Raw genomic sequence first — 17,743 nt, forward strand, 5'->3', positions numbered from 1 at the left:
GTTGACTACGGTGGGACAAAGCCTTATTTTGTTGCCTGAATAAAATGCTGTCATGGATTGTTTTTTTGTTTTTTTTTAAGAACTTCAATCAGGATCATTTTCCCTCTTTTCATCCACTTCTCATTTGCTCATGTTCTCTCAGTTCTCTTCCTCTCCACTGCCTCTCCTTCTCTCTTTGTGTCCCTTGATCTTTTCCTTCCACATCTGTTTTCTTTTCCCCTGTCCTCTCCACTCCTCTTCTTTTACCATCTATTGCACATTTATCTCCCCTCTGAGGTTTTGATATTTCTCCCATTTTCATTTAAATCTCATTCCTTAGCTTTAAGCACCTTTTTACCCCCTCTGTTCACCTCATCAACCCATCCTTTGTCTTTCTTTCTACAGATCAAATCTCTTTATTTATTATTTTATGTAAATACAGTATATTTCTACTGTTAGGATCATCCCTCCCACCACTCCCCACTCATATCCTTGTGTCTAAATGTACACTACATAATTTAAAAAATCTAAAACACATGGAATTGACATATCTGCTACTTCATGTTTATATCAATTCAATTTTTTTAATTGAATGCGTATTTAAGTCTCCTCCTGCACAGAGGTATACACATTTGTGTTCCTTTGAATTTACGACATCCTGTCTGCCTGTCCATGTTCTTCTCCTCTCCTGGTTTCAATATAATCTCATGAGAAAACTTTGTCTTCTTCTCCGTCATAATTCAGTCGTGCCTCGGCAGTTTGATAATCTGAATTCTCATTCAAATACCTATTTTCAATACGGCTCAGGTTGTCCTCAGTGAATAGAAAACAAGCTTTTGGGTTTGCTGTTGAACACTTTGGTATCGGCCAGATCTCTCTCAGGAGAAGTCCTGTTTATGTACACGAGGTGACGCACTTCAGTTTTAGTTTGTTTGAGATAAACTGACAAAGGGCTGCTAATTAATGATAGGTGCCAGATAATGTGGAAAACACTCACTCACTCCTCTTCTTTCTTCTTTGCGTCTCAGGTGTATGGTCCAGCCCCAGACATCTGATAATAAACACATCTGCGGTGGCACTGTACTGGGATCAGCCACGCCATCCTAATGGACACATCTCCCAGTACAGACTGAACAGAGATGGTCTCACTATTTTTACCGGAGACGACCGTGTCCAGAATTACACAGACACTGGACTCCTGCCAAACCACAGGTAGAGAGCACGCACTCGCTCGCCTTGCACACACATGAATGCAAATGTATGCAAGCATGCGCACACACGTAGACGTCACAGATGCTTTAACGCACTTCACTTGTAGCTTCGTAATTAATCATCCCTTTAATTCTTGAATTTTCCCCTTTCGAGTGTGCGTGTGTTTATATCGGGGTCACCCTGTTTTAAAAGCTCTGCTATCCTGCTATCGTCCCATCCATGTCTCTCTCTCTCAGGACTGCACTCTGTATATGTCTGTTTGTGTCATTTAATGAGCAAATATTTGACATGCCAATGACAGACGCAAACATTACCACACGCACGCACACACACACACACACACACACACACACACTAAAACACAAATCAGATTTGGCTTTTGCTTACAGACAGCAGTGGAGCGGAGATTTTATTTATCTGTTTATTTTCATTTAACCTTTATTAATCCGTGTCTTTTTTCTAAGATGGATTTTCTGTTTTAATTATGGGAGTGTAAAATAATACCCCCCCCCTCCCCCACCCCCCCTTTCTCTTTCTCTCCTGTCCCCCTTCTCTCTCTCCCTCTCCTTGGCCTCCTCTCTCCAGAGACTATTTCTCCTTACCCCAAATAGAATTCTTGGGATAACACCCTGCAGTACCCCAATCCCCTCTATGTGTGTGTGAAAGAGAAAGAAAGGAAGAAAGAAGATAGGACTGTATGTGTGTGTGTGACGTTTAATTTTCCCTAATTCCAGATAGTCTGCCAGAAGGTATTCCCGTCCCGACCCTTCGCTTCTCATCACTTGTCTCGCTTTCCCATTCACTTCTCTTTCCTCTCACCCTCCCTCCCCTCCCATCCTTTTCCCTCTTACCTCATTCCCTTCCTCCTTCCCTTCTTTTCCCAATTTAGCCCTGCGCCAAGAATTACACAGGGAGCACCGGCCCCATTATCCAGGCAGTCTTGTGTGTGTGTTTTTGTCCGCGTGTGCGAGTGTGTACCCACTCATGCCTTTCTGTGTGCGCATGTCTCTGTGCGTGAGACTGCTCAAAGTGGCCATTGATTATTTATGACAATGTTGATTAGCTGTCACTTTGCTTCGGCAGCCCAGGAAGTGTCTAAGATGACGAGAGAATTAACCTATTCCCTCTGGCTGGCCCCGCAGGACACACACACACACACACACACACACACACACACACACACACACACACAGGCAAACAGATGCAAATGCCCCACTCACCGATTACCTCCCCCCCACACACACACACCATTTTACTTTTGATATCCCAAGGCGGTGTTTACATTTAAGTAAATATCTTCCAGTGATGAAGTGTTTAAATTCATTCTCCCACTGAAACCTTATGCCATGATACAGTTCTCCCTCTCCATCACACTCAGGCTCTGCTTTGCTCTCTTCCTCTCTTGATTTCTCTCTCTGTCTGTCTCCACTGTGGTGTGTCTATGTGAGGTCTATTTATTTATGTTTTTCTATGTGTGTCTGTGTGTGTGGGGGTCTATGAGAGTAACATATGAGTAGTTTTAATACCTTTCCCTGACTGCATTCAAACCCACTGCAGAGGTGCTAATGGCCTCCTGTTTAAAACGCTCTGCACAGGAACAATAACCCAACACCAGTGCCTATTAATGCATGTGTGCCGGAGTTTATAGCAAATTAAAGGCTTTTAATGTTAAATGGTGGCCCACTTACACAGCTAATGTAGGCTTTAGCACCAGCCAGCCACACGCTCTTAAAAGGGAAATCTATCTTATGATGTCATGGGCGGGAGAGGTAGAGAGTGGGACAAGAGAGGCAAGAGAGGGAGAAAGAGGAAGAAATGGACCTCAAGAGCAGTCACTGTAAGAACATGCACGAACAGGGACATGTACACACAACAAGCATACGTCTGTATCTGTTTGCAGGGGGAGGTTGCAAAAGGCCATGCTTTTAATACGACTTTCCAGTTGTTTTATTTATCACAGCTAGACTACAATGTACTTTTTCGGCATTCAAGCATTTTTGTCAGAAACTATACAACCTCATTGATCTTAAAACATGCTTTCCTGGCACAGTGCCATTTTTGCCATGCAAAAACTATGTGATGACACAAATTCTTTGTCACAATATTAAGACTTAATTCTACAAGTGAAAGAATACATTCCCCCCTGTGCTCACGCAAAGCTGGGAACTTTAAGGGCCCTGTCTCCCACCTGGCGCAAAATGGCACACAGTGCAATGCAACTGTCACTGCTAGTTTCAGACCGGTGCAGCTGTCATTGTCACAGTCAGCACCCACATTGTTTAAGAGGCACATGTAATCTTAGTCTCAAAACAAGGTGTGGTGTTGGCATATTGCTAGTTGTAGACAGCAAAAAGCATTGCTCCATTGATCAACAATAACTTGTTTTTAAGTCAGAATGGTGCAGTATTCATTTAGTAAGATGGGTAAAATAACACATTATTAAAGGGCAAAATATTAATTGCATTCTTTAAAATGTGAACAAAGCAGAGCAGAGCTGCTGCCCGCTGTTACTTTGCGGCAGACTCCCGTATTTAGAAAAACACTGTGCGAAAAAAAAACAGACCTATGATTAATTAAAGCAACACTTACCTTTCTGGAAGTTTTCGCTTTTTCTTTGTTTAGGTTAAAATGCTATTAATAAGCTGATGGCAGACTAAAATGTAAGTGAATTCCACCAGAAATAAAAACTCATAATTATACCATTCTCAGATGGTTCTAAGAAAACTCCAACCGAATGCAATGATTGGCTGAGTATCTTGTCTGTCTTCCCCACATGGAGGCCTCCGACTGACGTAACCACTCACCTAACTGTATTATCTTGCTTGTTGCCAGTCACCAGTACTATCTAATGTTAGCGTTTACGTTATAAAACTCATCAGTCATCACTGACCTTGGATAGGTTTCAAAACTCTGGGGTTGTGTTTGACTGTGCAGGACAGGTAACGTTATGTTTAGTTTGCTTCTAATATAACATATAATGTAATATGACAACACAGCATCCAGTTGCTAATGGCTAATGTTAGCCTACTGTAGCGTAGCCTCTGAAACATTAACATAATCTTCCTTGTATGGTTCCACTTACTAGTAACGTTAACGCTACTATCTAACGTTAGCACTGTAACCTTATTCTAAAACTCATCAGTCATCACTGATTCTGGTTGAGTTTTAAAACTCCGGGGTTGTGTTTGACTGTCTTGCTTATAATGTTACACTGGCTCCCCTCTTCCGTGAATCTAAAGTTACCTTGCCAACGCCTACATCTATCTACGTAATGAGGACGTAATGGAGGAGGGGGTAGTAGGACTTTGGAGGGAGGTGGAGTTGCAGGAGGAGGAGGATGGGACTTTGGAGGGAGGCGGGATTTGTGGATGTTCAAATTTTTTCTAAGTGCTCTGTGAAATGCAAGAAAGGCATGAGTAGCTTTAAGAGACTAAATACATCCCTTGCACCTTACTTTGAGATTATGAGCCATTTAACTGGCAAAGGTGGTTGGACACGCCCTAAAAGCACTTGCACCATACAGTTTAGACCATGTGCTATAGATTATTTTAATAGGGCTCAAAGTCTTTGGCTCCTTATTAAGTTTAAGGTTTTTACATTTAGGTTTTAGGTTTTTACCCTCATATATCACTGTTTCATATACATGCAGTTTATGATCTCAGCAATACTCTGACGATAATCTTCATCAACACTGCTCCAACCCAAACTCCTTCAAATACATAATAACTCTGGGGGGAAAAAACCCACAGATCTCCTGATCAATGAAACCACTGTGGTTGCACAGCTGGACTGACCTTCCTTGAAAGAGAATGGGCAGCTGAACTATCACCAAGTTAGTTCTGGTTCTCCATTTTCTTCTGAAGCACAATACGCACAGCAATACTGAGTGGAGTTCACAAACAAAAGACCAAACAATGTAGAATAAATAGTCACATGTACCAAATAGGATTGAGCTGAGAAAATGAAAAAGCATTTTTACTGCCATAATTATGTTAAGTCAGTTTTATTAATACAGTGCCTAATCATTAAAAAAGTTTTCTCAAGACACCTTTCATATAGAGCAGGTCAAGATCATACTCTGTAATTTACAGAGGCCCAACAGTTGTCCCACGAGCAAGCGCTTGGCAACGGTAGTGAGGGAAAATGTCCTATTAACAGGCAGAAACTTCGAATAGAACCAGGCTGTACAGTAGGTGGGCAGCCATCTGCCTTGACCGGTTGGGTTTAGACAGAGACTGAGACTCTCCACAGTTTGACAATCCAGCCTGAAAGCAGCATAAACCCTAGTCTGCTCTGCTGTTGTTAGTTTGAGAGCCCCCTTAACATTCAGACCTGATGCTGTCCTGCTTAATGCTGTTGGGTGGACTAGTAGATTAAAGACTGATTAGGTAAAAACTGGTGGAAAATGTGAAGATATTTTAGCATGTATTTGGGATATACTAATAAAACTTACTTCCATTGTTCGATTGTGTAAGTCATGATGGTGATCAGGGGCCTCATGTACAAAGACCTGCGTGGATTTCCTACTGAAACATGACGTACGCTTGAATCCAGAAAACGTCGTACGTACAAAAATATCCAGATGTATGAATCTGTGCGTACACATGAATCCAAGCACATTTCCTTTGTACCTCTCAATCATCGTGGAATTGAGCGCACATGCTGGAGAACCCGACCCCTCCCTGTCCACGCCCCCATTTAAATATGCAAATCATATTTAAATGAACCCCACACCTGAGATTGCCCTCTCTGCACGATCAGAAAACTAAAACAAAAGAATGAAGAAGACGGGAAAAAAAGAAAATCTTCACAGAATGCGAATTGGAAACGCTACTCATTTAAGTGGAGGCGCGCAAAGATGTACTTTTTGGCACGCTGTCCTCCGGCATCAATACAAAACGCAAGAGGAGTGAGTGGGAGAGTGTGTGTGAGGCTGTCAATGCAGTGGGCTCAGAAAAGCGTACACACGCAGAATTAAAAATGAAGTGGTCCGACATTAAGGTGGACGTGAAGCAGAGGAGGGCTGCCCACCGCCAAAGTGTGGCCAAAACAGGCGGGGGGACAGGAGAGGAGGAGCTCACCCGTCTGAACAGAGAGTTGCCTGGGGTCAGTTGAAAGCAGACAATTAATTATATGAACTGGATTTACAGTTTATATTTCTTAATTTTATACACCACTTACACGGATCACACAGTATTGTTGTAAATAAATGGAGAAGTGCGCCGGGGAAAAGGTGAGGCTGATTAGGAAATGTCGCACTTTACGCACGGGTTTATTGACATGAGTACTTTACACACAGAGACAATCAGGGGCTTGTTCGAAAGCTCTGAAGCTGTAGTTTAAAAAACAGCAAGTCACTAACTTTAACCACTGACTAGTACTGATGCTATGAAGGCAGGGTAATATTTGGGGGTGGACATGTTCAGTGCGCATCATGGGGATTGATATTAAACGAATAAATTATTTACTCACCAAGAAGCCACCCATCGCGCACAGTGCCAGCTAGTAGTCTGTTCCCAACCATGCTGTTACTCAGAATGTATGAATCGTGCGTTGAACCAGGCCACCTCGCCACAATGTTGGTTAATTGCATTTGCGCATCACATATGATCTGTACATTGATCGAATGAAAATGCTTCCTGTTGACAAAAACAAATTCATCCTGCGATGGCGCTTTTATAATGTGTGTGCAGTCGATAGCTCCGATAACATTAGGAAAACCGGCTCTCGCTGCAAATTGCGCTTTAATGTTGGCCTGTTCAGCTGCATTGTATGGGAATTTGATATACCTGGCTGACATGCGGATAATTCCGTCCCACACAGCTGGGATGACTCATGACACATTTATTTATTATAGTCCCGGTGTGGTCAGCACCTGTATGGATACAGGCAGCGCATGGCTCCTGGCTGTATCACGCTCCAAGGTCGGCCGCGGCTCTGCGCACAGTACCAGGAGGATTGCCCTCGGGAACCAATGCGGCAAATACTGCTAAAACGTTGTTAACGGTATTTTTGGCACCACTTTGCGCATGCTTTTATATCCACTAATCTAATAGCAAACACGTGGGTGTGTTAATTGTTCATCAGTGTTAATTGTTCATGTGTCTCTGATGTGCACATCACTCTTGAGGACTAATTGTTTTCACATTTATTTATTATAACAGTTTCCCAGCATCACCTCTAAGTGTCGCCAAAGGATCAACAGCTGTAGAAACGTGCGTACGCCAGCCATGAAGTTGGCGTGAGGCACCGCACATTTCCACGGTCATTTCACTCTTGATATATCTGAACTTTGCCGTGGAAAAGGACGTACGCCACGTTTTTGTGCGTACGCACCCTTTGTACATGAGGCCCCAGGTCCTGACATATTTGCTGCATATAGTGATATTGTGTTGTGTGAAAGTGACCCATTAACACTGTCTTTCTACATATTCGTTCCTTCTCTCTTGATCCCTCATTTATCTTTGCTGCTTTCTTCACACCCCTCTTTACCCCGCCATCTCTTTAGGTATGTCTATGACCTGGAGGCCAGTACAGGTGGTGGGACTGGTGTGAGTGACAAATATGTCATAAAGACACCAGTCTCATGCCCCACTGGGATCCAACCACCCCACAATGTAACTGTGTCGGGCCCCTACTCCATCTCTCTCGTCTGGACCACTCCTGGTGAGTAGCTTTATGAATGGATGAAAAACATTTTTTAGTCGGAAGTATTGAGTTTCAGTCAAAATAATATCCCATATTAGAAACCTTTTTTGTTTCTAATGATATGATACAAACTTGTCTGTTTGCTAATGATGAATTATTTAAACTGAGGTGTAATCTGTAGTACCAAATAGGGGTGGGAATCACTAGAGGGCCTACGATACGATATTATCACAATACTTCTGTCACAATACAATATTATTGCGATATTAAATGTATTGCAATATGCTGAGTATTGTGATAAAACATTTTGCAATTTATTATCTTTTTCCCAAATAATGCAAATAATTTCCCCAAATAAAAACTTCAGTTTTACCTCAGAAGATAAATTTTTCAGTCTGCTCATCTGACTTCAATAAAAAATGTGATATAAAGCGGACAGACTGACCGATACGGTCACAAAATCTGTCATGAGTGCTGCATACACCTGACAATTAAAGTGTTGGCAGATTTAACACCCTCTGCAAGGCCAGATTAAGCATGTGAGCAAAACACTTCACATGCAGGTATCCGGCTAACTGAATGGCAACACCCATGTTAGAAGCGTTGTCTGTTACAACGATAAGGTTTTCTATTGGTGTTTGAATGCGCCTTTAAGCAATAGTTAAGGCTATAACTATAGGTAATTTTTATAAAAACTGTTTGTCATATTTGCTGAAAAGGTCACTGTAATCAGGCAGCACTAAATGAGACAGATAATCTGTGAAAAACAACCATACTCTGCCTACCCTATTGCCTTGTAGGGCTTCCAAAGACATTACTGCATTTAAGTTAAAACAACTTATCAGTGCTGAGGAGTGTATCACAGCTGTCAATCATGTCAATTATTGGTCATGAACTGCAGTCAAAATGTCAAAATTGGCAGTGTTACCACTTTGTGACCCGCCAAATTGAAAACAGTGGAGCCAAAATAAGGCACTGCCTACTGGCTGGATCAAACTTCTCACTTTACAGCTAAACAGTACACTAAAGTATGTTTCTGAAAACATTTTAGGTGATATATAGGCAATTCAGTAACAGAATCTTGATTCATATTTTATCAGTGCTGCCTGGTTTGACAGTTTGACCACAGCTCACAAACAATGATTGACAGCTGCCTTAGAGCAAGTTCCATTAGAAGCAAAAGGAAGAGGACAAGGGACATGACTCCTGTGTGGATATCGTGACATTTTGACAAAAAAAATATCTTTTGTAAGTTACCAAATGTAGCTTTAACCATTCAGACCTCTGACCTATTCTGTTTATGCATGCACAAACCAAGGCTTTCAGGGTAATTGTGTGGTCACTGAGAAGTGATCACAGACAACAAGAGGGGCCAATTCAGTGTTTGTATAAATTTAAAATCTGTTTTCAGAGGGGAAAGCTCCATTTATTATAACCCTCTGACTTTAAGATCCCCACTTGTCACACTGCAGCAAGAGCTTTTCTAAATAAACCCACAATAAGTAGAACTCTTTCATTTTCACAAAAGGAACAGGGTTAACAGAGTACATATAATATATTTCTAAAGTTATTTCTCAGATAGGTTTCTACATCAAATGATTTTCCAATAATGTAAATAGCACTAACCAACACTAAAACATTGGGTGTCACATTCATTATATTTAGATTTACAGGGCAGAAAAAATTATACTGACCGTATTAAACTGAGCAGAGAGAAGTTTTTCCTCCGTGTGAGTTGCTTCTTCCTCTGATATGAGGAGACAGAGAGAGGGGTCAGACTAAAACAAAAGCCCTGAGTAGTTTTCCATTCACCTTCTGGCCTCTCAAGACCTGGACACACACACACACATATACACAGGTTTACATGAGCATACACTCAGGGCTGAGTTTCATGCTTATGGGGCAGTGATTGTCTGCCCTAACCCATCTATCATTGACTATTACTCTCTCATTAGGCTGATTTCCCATCTCAGAAACCGCTTATAGGGCCAACTAGCAAAGACACTTCACTTTGTTGTGTGTGTAGGTGTGTGTGTGTCTTTTGTTTCTTTATGTTTGTGCCTGTGTTTATGCATGCGTCTTTGTACAGGTTTGTGTGTGTGTATGTGTGTGTGTGTGTGTGTGGGTGTGGGTGTGTGTATGCGCGTGCATATGTGTGTGTGCACGTCACTGTGGAGACATTTCCATAGGCAGGCCTATTCTATCGTCATTACGGGTTGATTTTAAAGGTGAGGAAATATCGGCTGGGTTCTCATGCTTGGTTAACTCCGTGAGCCCAGAATCTGGAGTGTTTTCGACTTGTGTGTGTATGTGTGCGTGCCAGACTCTCTGACAGTTTGTCTGTCGGTGTGTACGTACATGCAAATGTGTTTGTGTCTTCATATGCATACATTGACTGCCAAAGCAATGACGTATGGCTATTAAAAAGACATTTACTCTAGGATCAATTCCTCAATGGTGGTGTCTGTGTCTGTCTTTGTGTGTGTCTGTGTCTGCGTGTGTGTGTGTGAGACCACTTTGTATATGTGCAAGTGTACATGTGTGCATTTGTAATTGTGGGCATCGTGTGTGAAATAGGAGATGGCAAAGCAGCTGATTGGTTGTAAATAATAGAACTTAAATATCACAGTGACGATTAACCCTCTATGGCTGAGCAACACACTGATCAAAGAAAGAGGCATTATGACCCCTCTGTGTGTGTGTGTATGTGTGTGTGTGTGTGTGTGTACTTTGTGAAAGTGTGTGAAAGCAGCCAAAGTGTGGTTGTATAAAAAGCTCCATGTGCTGAAGTCAGAGGTATGCTCTCTCTGTGTGTGTGTGTGTGTGTGTGTGTGTGTGTGTGTGTGTGTGTGTGTGTGTGTGTGTGTAGGTGCTTGTGTGCATATGTGAGTTGGGGGGTGAATAATTGAAGTCTTTCATTTGTCTGGTAATCAGTTCGTTCTCGAGATATCCAGAGTTCATGAATGTTGAATAACCCATCACAATACAGTTGGCCTGAATTATGGAAAAACCTCCGGTGAGAATATTAACAAAGTCTAGGTGCGTGTGTGTGTGTATCTATGTGGGTGTTTCTGTATGTATACATTTGTGTGTTTTTATCTGGTTGTGAGACCACGATGCCAGGATTGTGAAGGCGAGGTCAGTCGGTTTTAAGGCAAAAATATGAGCAAATATGTGTGTGTGCTTGCAGGAAATTATATATTGAACAGAAAGTTCCTTCTTTACTTGAGTTTATTCATATCCTGCAATTTCAGTGCAGAGTACAACTTTAGATAATAAAATATAAACTTAAAGGTCTTGACTATAATCTTTACTGTTTTTGGTACAATTCTGTTCCAAAACTGTCTGGTAGTGAGCAACACGGAGTAAAATGAGCGTAGAACTAGTGAATTAAAATCAGTAGTTATGCTCTTACTTACCTTTCAAAGCAGAATGGTCTCAGTCAATGGCCTTTCTGTAGTATAGTTTGCATGGTACAGCTTATTGTATTCAGCAAAGGTGTGAACAAATTCAATGACTCAACTCATCAGTGACATGTGACCTTACTCGGATTGAGCCTTTTGACTTGACTGTACTTGATACCTTCTCCCAAGCCCAAAGATTAAAAAAATATGTTATTTCAAAGCCATGAATCAGTCATTTACCTTCATTCCCTGAATTAACCAACGTCAATGTGATCTTTCCTTGCACTTCAACACTTAACTCCACAGATCCACTTTGTTTGAACCAGTCTGACAGCGTCCAGTCAAGTTGAGAACCATGAAGAACTAATGTTACTTTACTAAGCACCAGCTTGAAAAGAAGACACCAACGACAATTTCATTTGCAGACAAAAACTATGTGGTGGTCAACAAAAAACAACTTATAGTACCTAAAATGTGCAGGTCAAAAATTACAAACATAGACACAAAAAGTTTCAGCAAAGTTGTATTAACAAATAAATACATATCATTTATTTGCACTCTGTTTTGGACAGTCACATTTTCTAGGCCTGAAAAACTCATGGCATATGTAAAGAGCATTGAAAGTTTTGGAAAAGTCATGGAATTTTTTTGTGTTTGTAATGAAATTTTTACAGTAATCTTCCTTGAATAACCTGTCATGTAATTTAATGAAACATTATGGCAAATTCATTTTCTGCAGCTGTTGATGTGTGACATTGTTTTGTTTACCATCACATACTGTATGATTCTTCATTTTCTCCCCACTTTGTGCTTTCTCCTTTTCCACAGCCCAGCTCAACAGAAGCCAGCCTATAACCTATAACATCCTCTTAAATCCAGGAAGTGCCAACACCATAGAGCATCGCGCTGGCCAATACCGGCGCCTCACTGTGACAGGTCTAGAGCCATTCACCGTCTACTACATCAGAGTGCAGGCCTGTCAGATTGGTAAGTATTTGATTATAGTCTGTGGCTAACCAGTTGAACAGAGATGCTTAACTACACTATTGCCCTTTTTTCACTGGCTTGGTATAACCCACTTTAGCCACAGTGTGGCAAGTCAATGAGCTATTACAACAGCCTCATGTAAAAGGATGACCACACTGACCTATGATATGTTGCTCTTCTCCTTACCACAATTGAACAGGTCCCACTAAGCCCTTGACAGAGCTGTATTATTGAATGGATTGACTCAAAAATGTGCCATTATGCAAGATTATCTAAAAAAAAAAAATACATTTTGCATTCAAAAATTTGTAGTTTGTGGTTAGTTTTTGTTTTTCTGCTTTCAAAGAAAATTATGGATTCAGTGATCAACTTTCCCATGAGTTCAGAGGCTCACTGAGGTGTGTTTGGAGGGAAAATTCTGACATTAAAACATCCACAGAAATTAACAGCCAGATTGTCAACAATGGAGATTGTTGGAACTGCAAGAAAGAATTCAGAAAATTTATAAATCAAAAATAATTTCTGCTTTTGAGAGTTTCTCTCCCACCATTTATTGGCTTTCATTCCACATGGAAAGTCTTTTCAAGTAATAGGTCAATGTGTTATGAGGAAAAAAGCTTAGACTTTTAAACACCAAATGTTTTACCACTATGTTTTAACAACATTGTGCAGAGTTAGCATGACATAAACACAAATTCTCTGGTCAGCAATATCTTTTCCAAATGGAGCAGCCATTGCTTTACATCAGCCATGTCCCTCACTGTTGTAACAGTAAATTTTGGTTAAAAAACGTATCCCCACCCGTACGGAAAAGTAACATAGTTTCAGTATAGTATAGTGTAGTGTATTGATGATTTTGTTTCATTCATTAAAAGAAACAAATGTACTAACATTTTCCCAGAAATGTGTTTGGCTCGAGACTAATTGCTCCTGTTTTGCCTGTTGGAGATGGGTGTGGAGTAGGAGAGGGTGTGTATGCTCGGACTTTAGAGACCGCCCCAGAAGGTTTAATGCCCCCCACAGTGAAGGCAGCTGGAGCCCGTGTCCTGGAGATCCACTGGTCACCTCCCAGAAAACCCAACGGACTCATAACATCCTATCATATATACAGGTAATATACAGTACACACACAAAAATTCACATGTATTATGTATATATACCCACATACAAAAATGAAAATGTGCTTGCTTGTGTATGACACTGCAACATATGACCAGTGTCTACTTTATTATGCATACCAGTTCTGGTAAGGACCCCTTTTTCCTCTGGAATTTTAGAGGGATTCAACCATCAAACAGAACATTGATGATTTTACTGAGAGCATATTTCCCCTTATGCCAAAAAGAATATAATGGGTTGAGATCTAAGGAGCAAACGGCCACATTTGGCCACACAGTGTGTTTGCCCTTTGTCTTTCAAAGTTAACCTTGTAACTGTTCCTTTAATCACTTGTGCATTTTCTGATCTGCAACCTCTATTTTTATGTTATGGTAACTTTAGCTACTCGGTTGAGATAAGGGGAAGATTACCTTCAAGGTAATATCTATAAACAGATATCTACATATGTATGCCCAGCCACCCCACGGAGGAAACTCATTTCAGCAGCTTGTATCTGCAGTCTCATTCTTTCAGTCATTACCCAGAGCTCATGATCATAGGTGAGGGTTGAGGCGTAGATGGACCAGTTTATTGAAAGCTTTGCCTTCTGGCTTACCTCTCTCTTCACCACGACGGTCCAGGACAGCACCCGTATTACTGCAGATGCCGCGCCAAACCGCCGATCTATCTCACGCTCCATTCTACCCTCACTCCTGAACAAGACCCCGAGATACTTGAACTCCTTCACCACTCCCAACCCAGAGGGGGCAATCTACCGTTTTCCGGCATAGAACCATAGTCTGAGACTTGGCGGGGCTGACTCTCATCCCAACCACTTTGTCAACAGCACTAGATTTTGGTATCAGAAGCATTCTGGTTTCCGTGTGTAGTTCGAGTCATATTCACCAGTTACATTTGAACAGGCTTTTGTTGCCTGCAGGTAAAGAGTCCTTGTGGAGAACAAAAGAGGTGGAACCCACTGGCTATCATCTGATGATGATTTAGCTTTTCATTTGCTTTTTTCTAATTTGTCTGCATTTATATGCAGATATCTGTTTATAGACTTTACCAAAGTGTTGTCTGGATTTGTCTCAAGTTGCTAATTGAAGTGCAAACAGTGAGTGGTGCATGGAAGAGGAAGTCTTGGCCCGGATATCAGCTTGGTAGACTGGATGATCCAGAAATATACTGTAAGGGTTCTGACAAACAATATAGGTGATGGGTTCAGAACTTGCCGTCAAGCTTAAAAGAAACCAATACTTTCAGGCAACAGTATCAAAGTCACATGCTTTGCACACCCAACCACAGCCTGACCTCCTACCAAAGACTTTTTTCACAGTTGTGTCACAACACTGTCATAACAATTATAACAATGATGCATAATGACAGTGGGTGTCATCTTTAGATGTGACTGTCTCAAATTTAGAAATAATATTTGCCTGTGGTGTTGTGCATCACATCTCCATCTGAATCATCTGAGTGATCATAACTTGACAAGAAAGTCTGCAAAAATGTTTTTTCCAACAACTGGAATTCTTATATGAGCAAAATTTTGAATTCATTAGATTTGGCCACATTTTTCAACTCTGCCATTGGTGCTGCTGTTATGTTGTTGTGCACTTTGAGCTGTACTGTACTGCACATCGCTGACGTACTCAGGTGTTTTGTTTTTTTTTTTCTTTTTTCTTATTTTATTGACTGTGAAATAAAGTAGACATTTTTCAGAGTTCAGTAGCCATTTCTGAAGAATGAATGTACAATGTGCTTTTTGAATGGGACTGGCTGTCTGGAGGAGCAAGGCTTTTTTGATTATAAGAAAGTGTACTGAAAGTGGATGATGATGAATCAAGCAGACACAGAAATAACATACACAAAGTTGCTTTGAAATTCATCTGTACTCATGCAAACCAATGTGACAATGTGCTCATGTTATGTCCTCTGTCACTACAACACAAATGAACCAGAAGTAACACACATAAATCACATACACATACTCTGTGCATACATATAATATATATTTTTACCTTTAAATATAGAAAAGCACAGACGTTTTAGTGACATACCTTCAGGCAAATGTCTGCTTACCAATCTACGCACTAAGTGTGTGTGTGTGTGTGTGTGTGTGTGTGTGTGTGTGTGTGTGTGTGTGCATCTGCGTGTGTGTATTAATGCGTGCTGAAGGTCGTGGTCTGCTTGTTGACCAAAGACTGTGTGATCTGTATGCAGGGTCAGACCAGACTAAGCCCTTTAAGTCCTCAGGAAACACACATTAGCATAGCAGTTCACACACACACACACACTGACACACCTGGCATGATCAGACTCAGACAGACAGGGACTTGGATAAAATAGGAAAATCTCTCTCACACTCACACCTGAAACCCTACATAATCACAGACAAAAGGGCTTACCAAGACATCAGGTTGCTTGCATCAGCCAGGGACTTGCACATGATGTTTAAGACGTGCCATTACATTTTTTATTTCAGTTCCAAAACTAAGTATGCTTATTTTTAGTTCACTAAAGTATGCTATGATATACTTAAATACCTTTAAAAAACATATGTGAAAATGCCTTTTTTTAATTCAAATGTGATTCAAGTAAATTTTAAATATCTAACTAAAATGAAAGGATTCTGTGTGTGTGTATGTCTGTCCTTCGATTTTCTCAACAACTTTTCCTCTGATTGACTTTACACTGGTGGTATGTTGCTGGGGACTCAAGGAAGCGCAGTGTTGAGCGCAAGCTCTTGAGACCTATGGGACACATTAGTTGCAGTGCATCACTACTACCAGAAGTACACACTATGTACTTTTACACTGCCGAACAGCGTGTTGGGTACAGCTAGCTCCTCGCCACGCTCTACAGAACAGTCAAGATCAGATGAAGAAAGAGAGACTGGAGATATTACATTGGAGCGACCTCAGACATTTCAGACATCTGAGATGTAACTTTTAGAATGAATGCTTTTGTTCCCAGAAATAGCCTGGTCCCAAAGACCTAGCTGTTAGCAAATTATGCTTGTATTCGCAAGGAAGCATGGTGTCGTATGTGAATTTTTTTGGATGAGCAGTTCTCGAGAAAGCTGCAAGCAGCACCACAGAAGGCCATGCGGTCAGCTTGTTCTGAACAGACACTGCACTAATATTGCAAATACACAAAAAGTAAAACATCGGTACACTGTAGTACTTAGAAAGTTGTACAAAGTACAGTGTAAGTGGTTTCAATTTCAGATAACTATATTATTTTTTGATAAATAAATCAAAAATATATATATATTGAACATGTAATCATGAATGGCTGATTCAAGAATTTATTCTGTTATAGGCGCCCAGTAGGAACACAGGAGGAGCTACTGGTTTTCATCTGGTCCAGTGGGCCACTTGAATTCTTTGATGCAAGCCCTGCCCTGCAACCCTTCAGCTATTTCCAGTACAGGGTTCGCTCCTACAACTCCAAAGGCTCAGTTCTGAGCCAATGGGCTTTAGCTCAGACCTTAAAGGCAGAACCACAAGATATGGCCCCTCCCACTGTCACACCCAGCGGTGAGTTCACCAAGTCACTTAAAAACTGGTATGGTTAAAATGTTCTTACATTGAATCACTGTAAGAGTCCCATGTGCTGTGGACTTTGTTAGGTGCACACTCAGCCCATCTGAAATGGAGTGAACCAGGACAACCCAACGGCCTCATTTCCCATTATAGACTGGTTTACAAGAAGCACCAACAGGACCCAACGCTCAACTCAACTGCTGTTACTGCTCTCACTGTGGAGGTAAATGCACACATACACATAGATGCACACACAAGCGCAGTGAATGCTGGATGATGGGAGCATGGATGCATCTATCTGTGAGGACAGTCTCCTTGATCATGTTGTTTTCTCATATCATTTGGCCTGAGCTGCACACAGCTTCAAAGTGATTCTTTGTGCTTTATAGAATTGCTCACACATGTAAAAACTTGTGAGCACAAATTGAGACCTATGCAGAAATGCCTGTAAATGTACATTTATTTATAAATCCCTAGCAAAGTCTATGGTTTATATACATATATAATATACAGCAAAATATATAGGTGTGTGTGTGTGTGTGTGTGTGTGTGTGTCTATTGTCATTTGTGATGCATGTGAAGAAATTTGGACTCTACCTGTGGTGCTGGTGCCATCTGTTTGCCAGTGAGGGGCCTGAAGACACACACACACACACACACACACACACACACACACACACACACACACACACACACACTGCCCATGGTCTGCTATTCTCCAGGGACCTTCCCACAGGTCTGTGCCATGCCTGATTCTCCAACACAGGAAATAACCATAAGCATGCTCCCTCAAACCAAACACACACAGACGTATACACACACAAACCCTCACACAGACTCACGCATGTACTGTACGTGCGCACA

At 41.2% G+C, this 17,743-nt stretch overlaps 1 protein-coding gene across 1 annotated transcript in view; it reads left to right on the forward strand.

Annotated features, from left to right (window-relative positions):
- ush2a (Usher syndrome 2A (autosomal recessive, mild)) overlaps positions 1-17,743 on the forward strand; it is a 286,437-nt gene that overhangs the window by 235,807 nt on the left and 32,887 nt on the right. Inside the window, exons 69-74 of the mRNA XM_049604025.1 lie at positions 1,008-1,191; positions 7,700-7,857; positions 12,072-12,230; positions 13,179-13,341; positions 16,656-16,873; positions 16,966-17,102. Of these exons, the coding sequence (XP_049459982.1) occupies positions 1,008-1,191; positions 7,700-7,857; positions 12,072-12,230; positions 13,179-13,341; positions 16,656-16,873; positions 16,966-17,102 (1,019 nt within the window). The remainder of the gene's footprint in view (positions 1-1,007; positions 1,192-7,699; positions 7,858-12,071; positions 12,231-13,178; positions 13,342-16,655; positions 16,874-16,965; positions 17,103-17,743) is intronic.

Source organism: Epinephelus fuscoguttatus, linkage group LG2, assembly GCF_011397635.1.
Source record: "Epinephelus fuscoguttatus linkage group LG2, E.fuscoguttatus.final_Chr_v1".
NCBI classification, from domain to species: Eukaryota; Metazoa; Chordata; class Actinopteri; order Perciformes; family Serranidae; genus Epinephelus; species Epinephelus fuscoguttatus.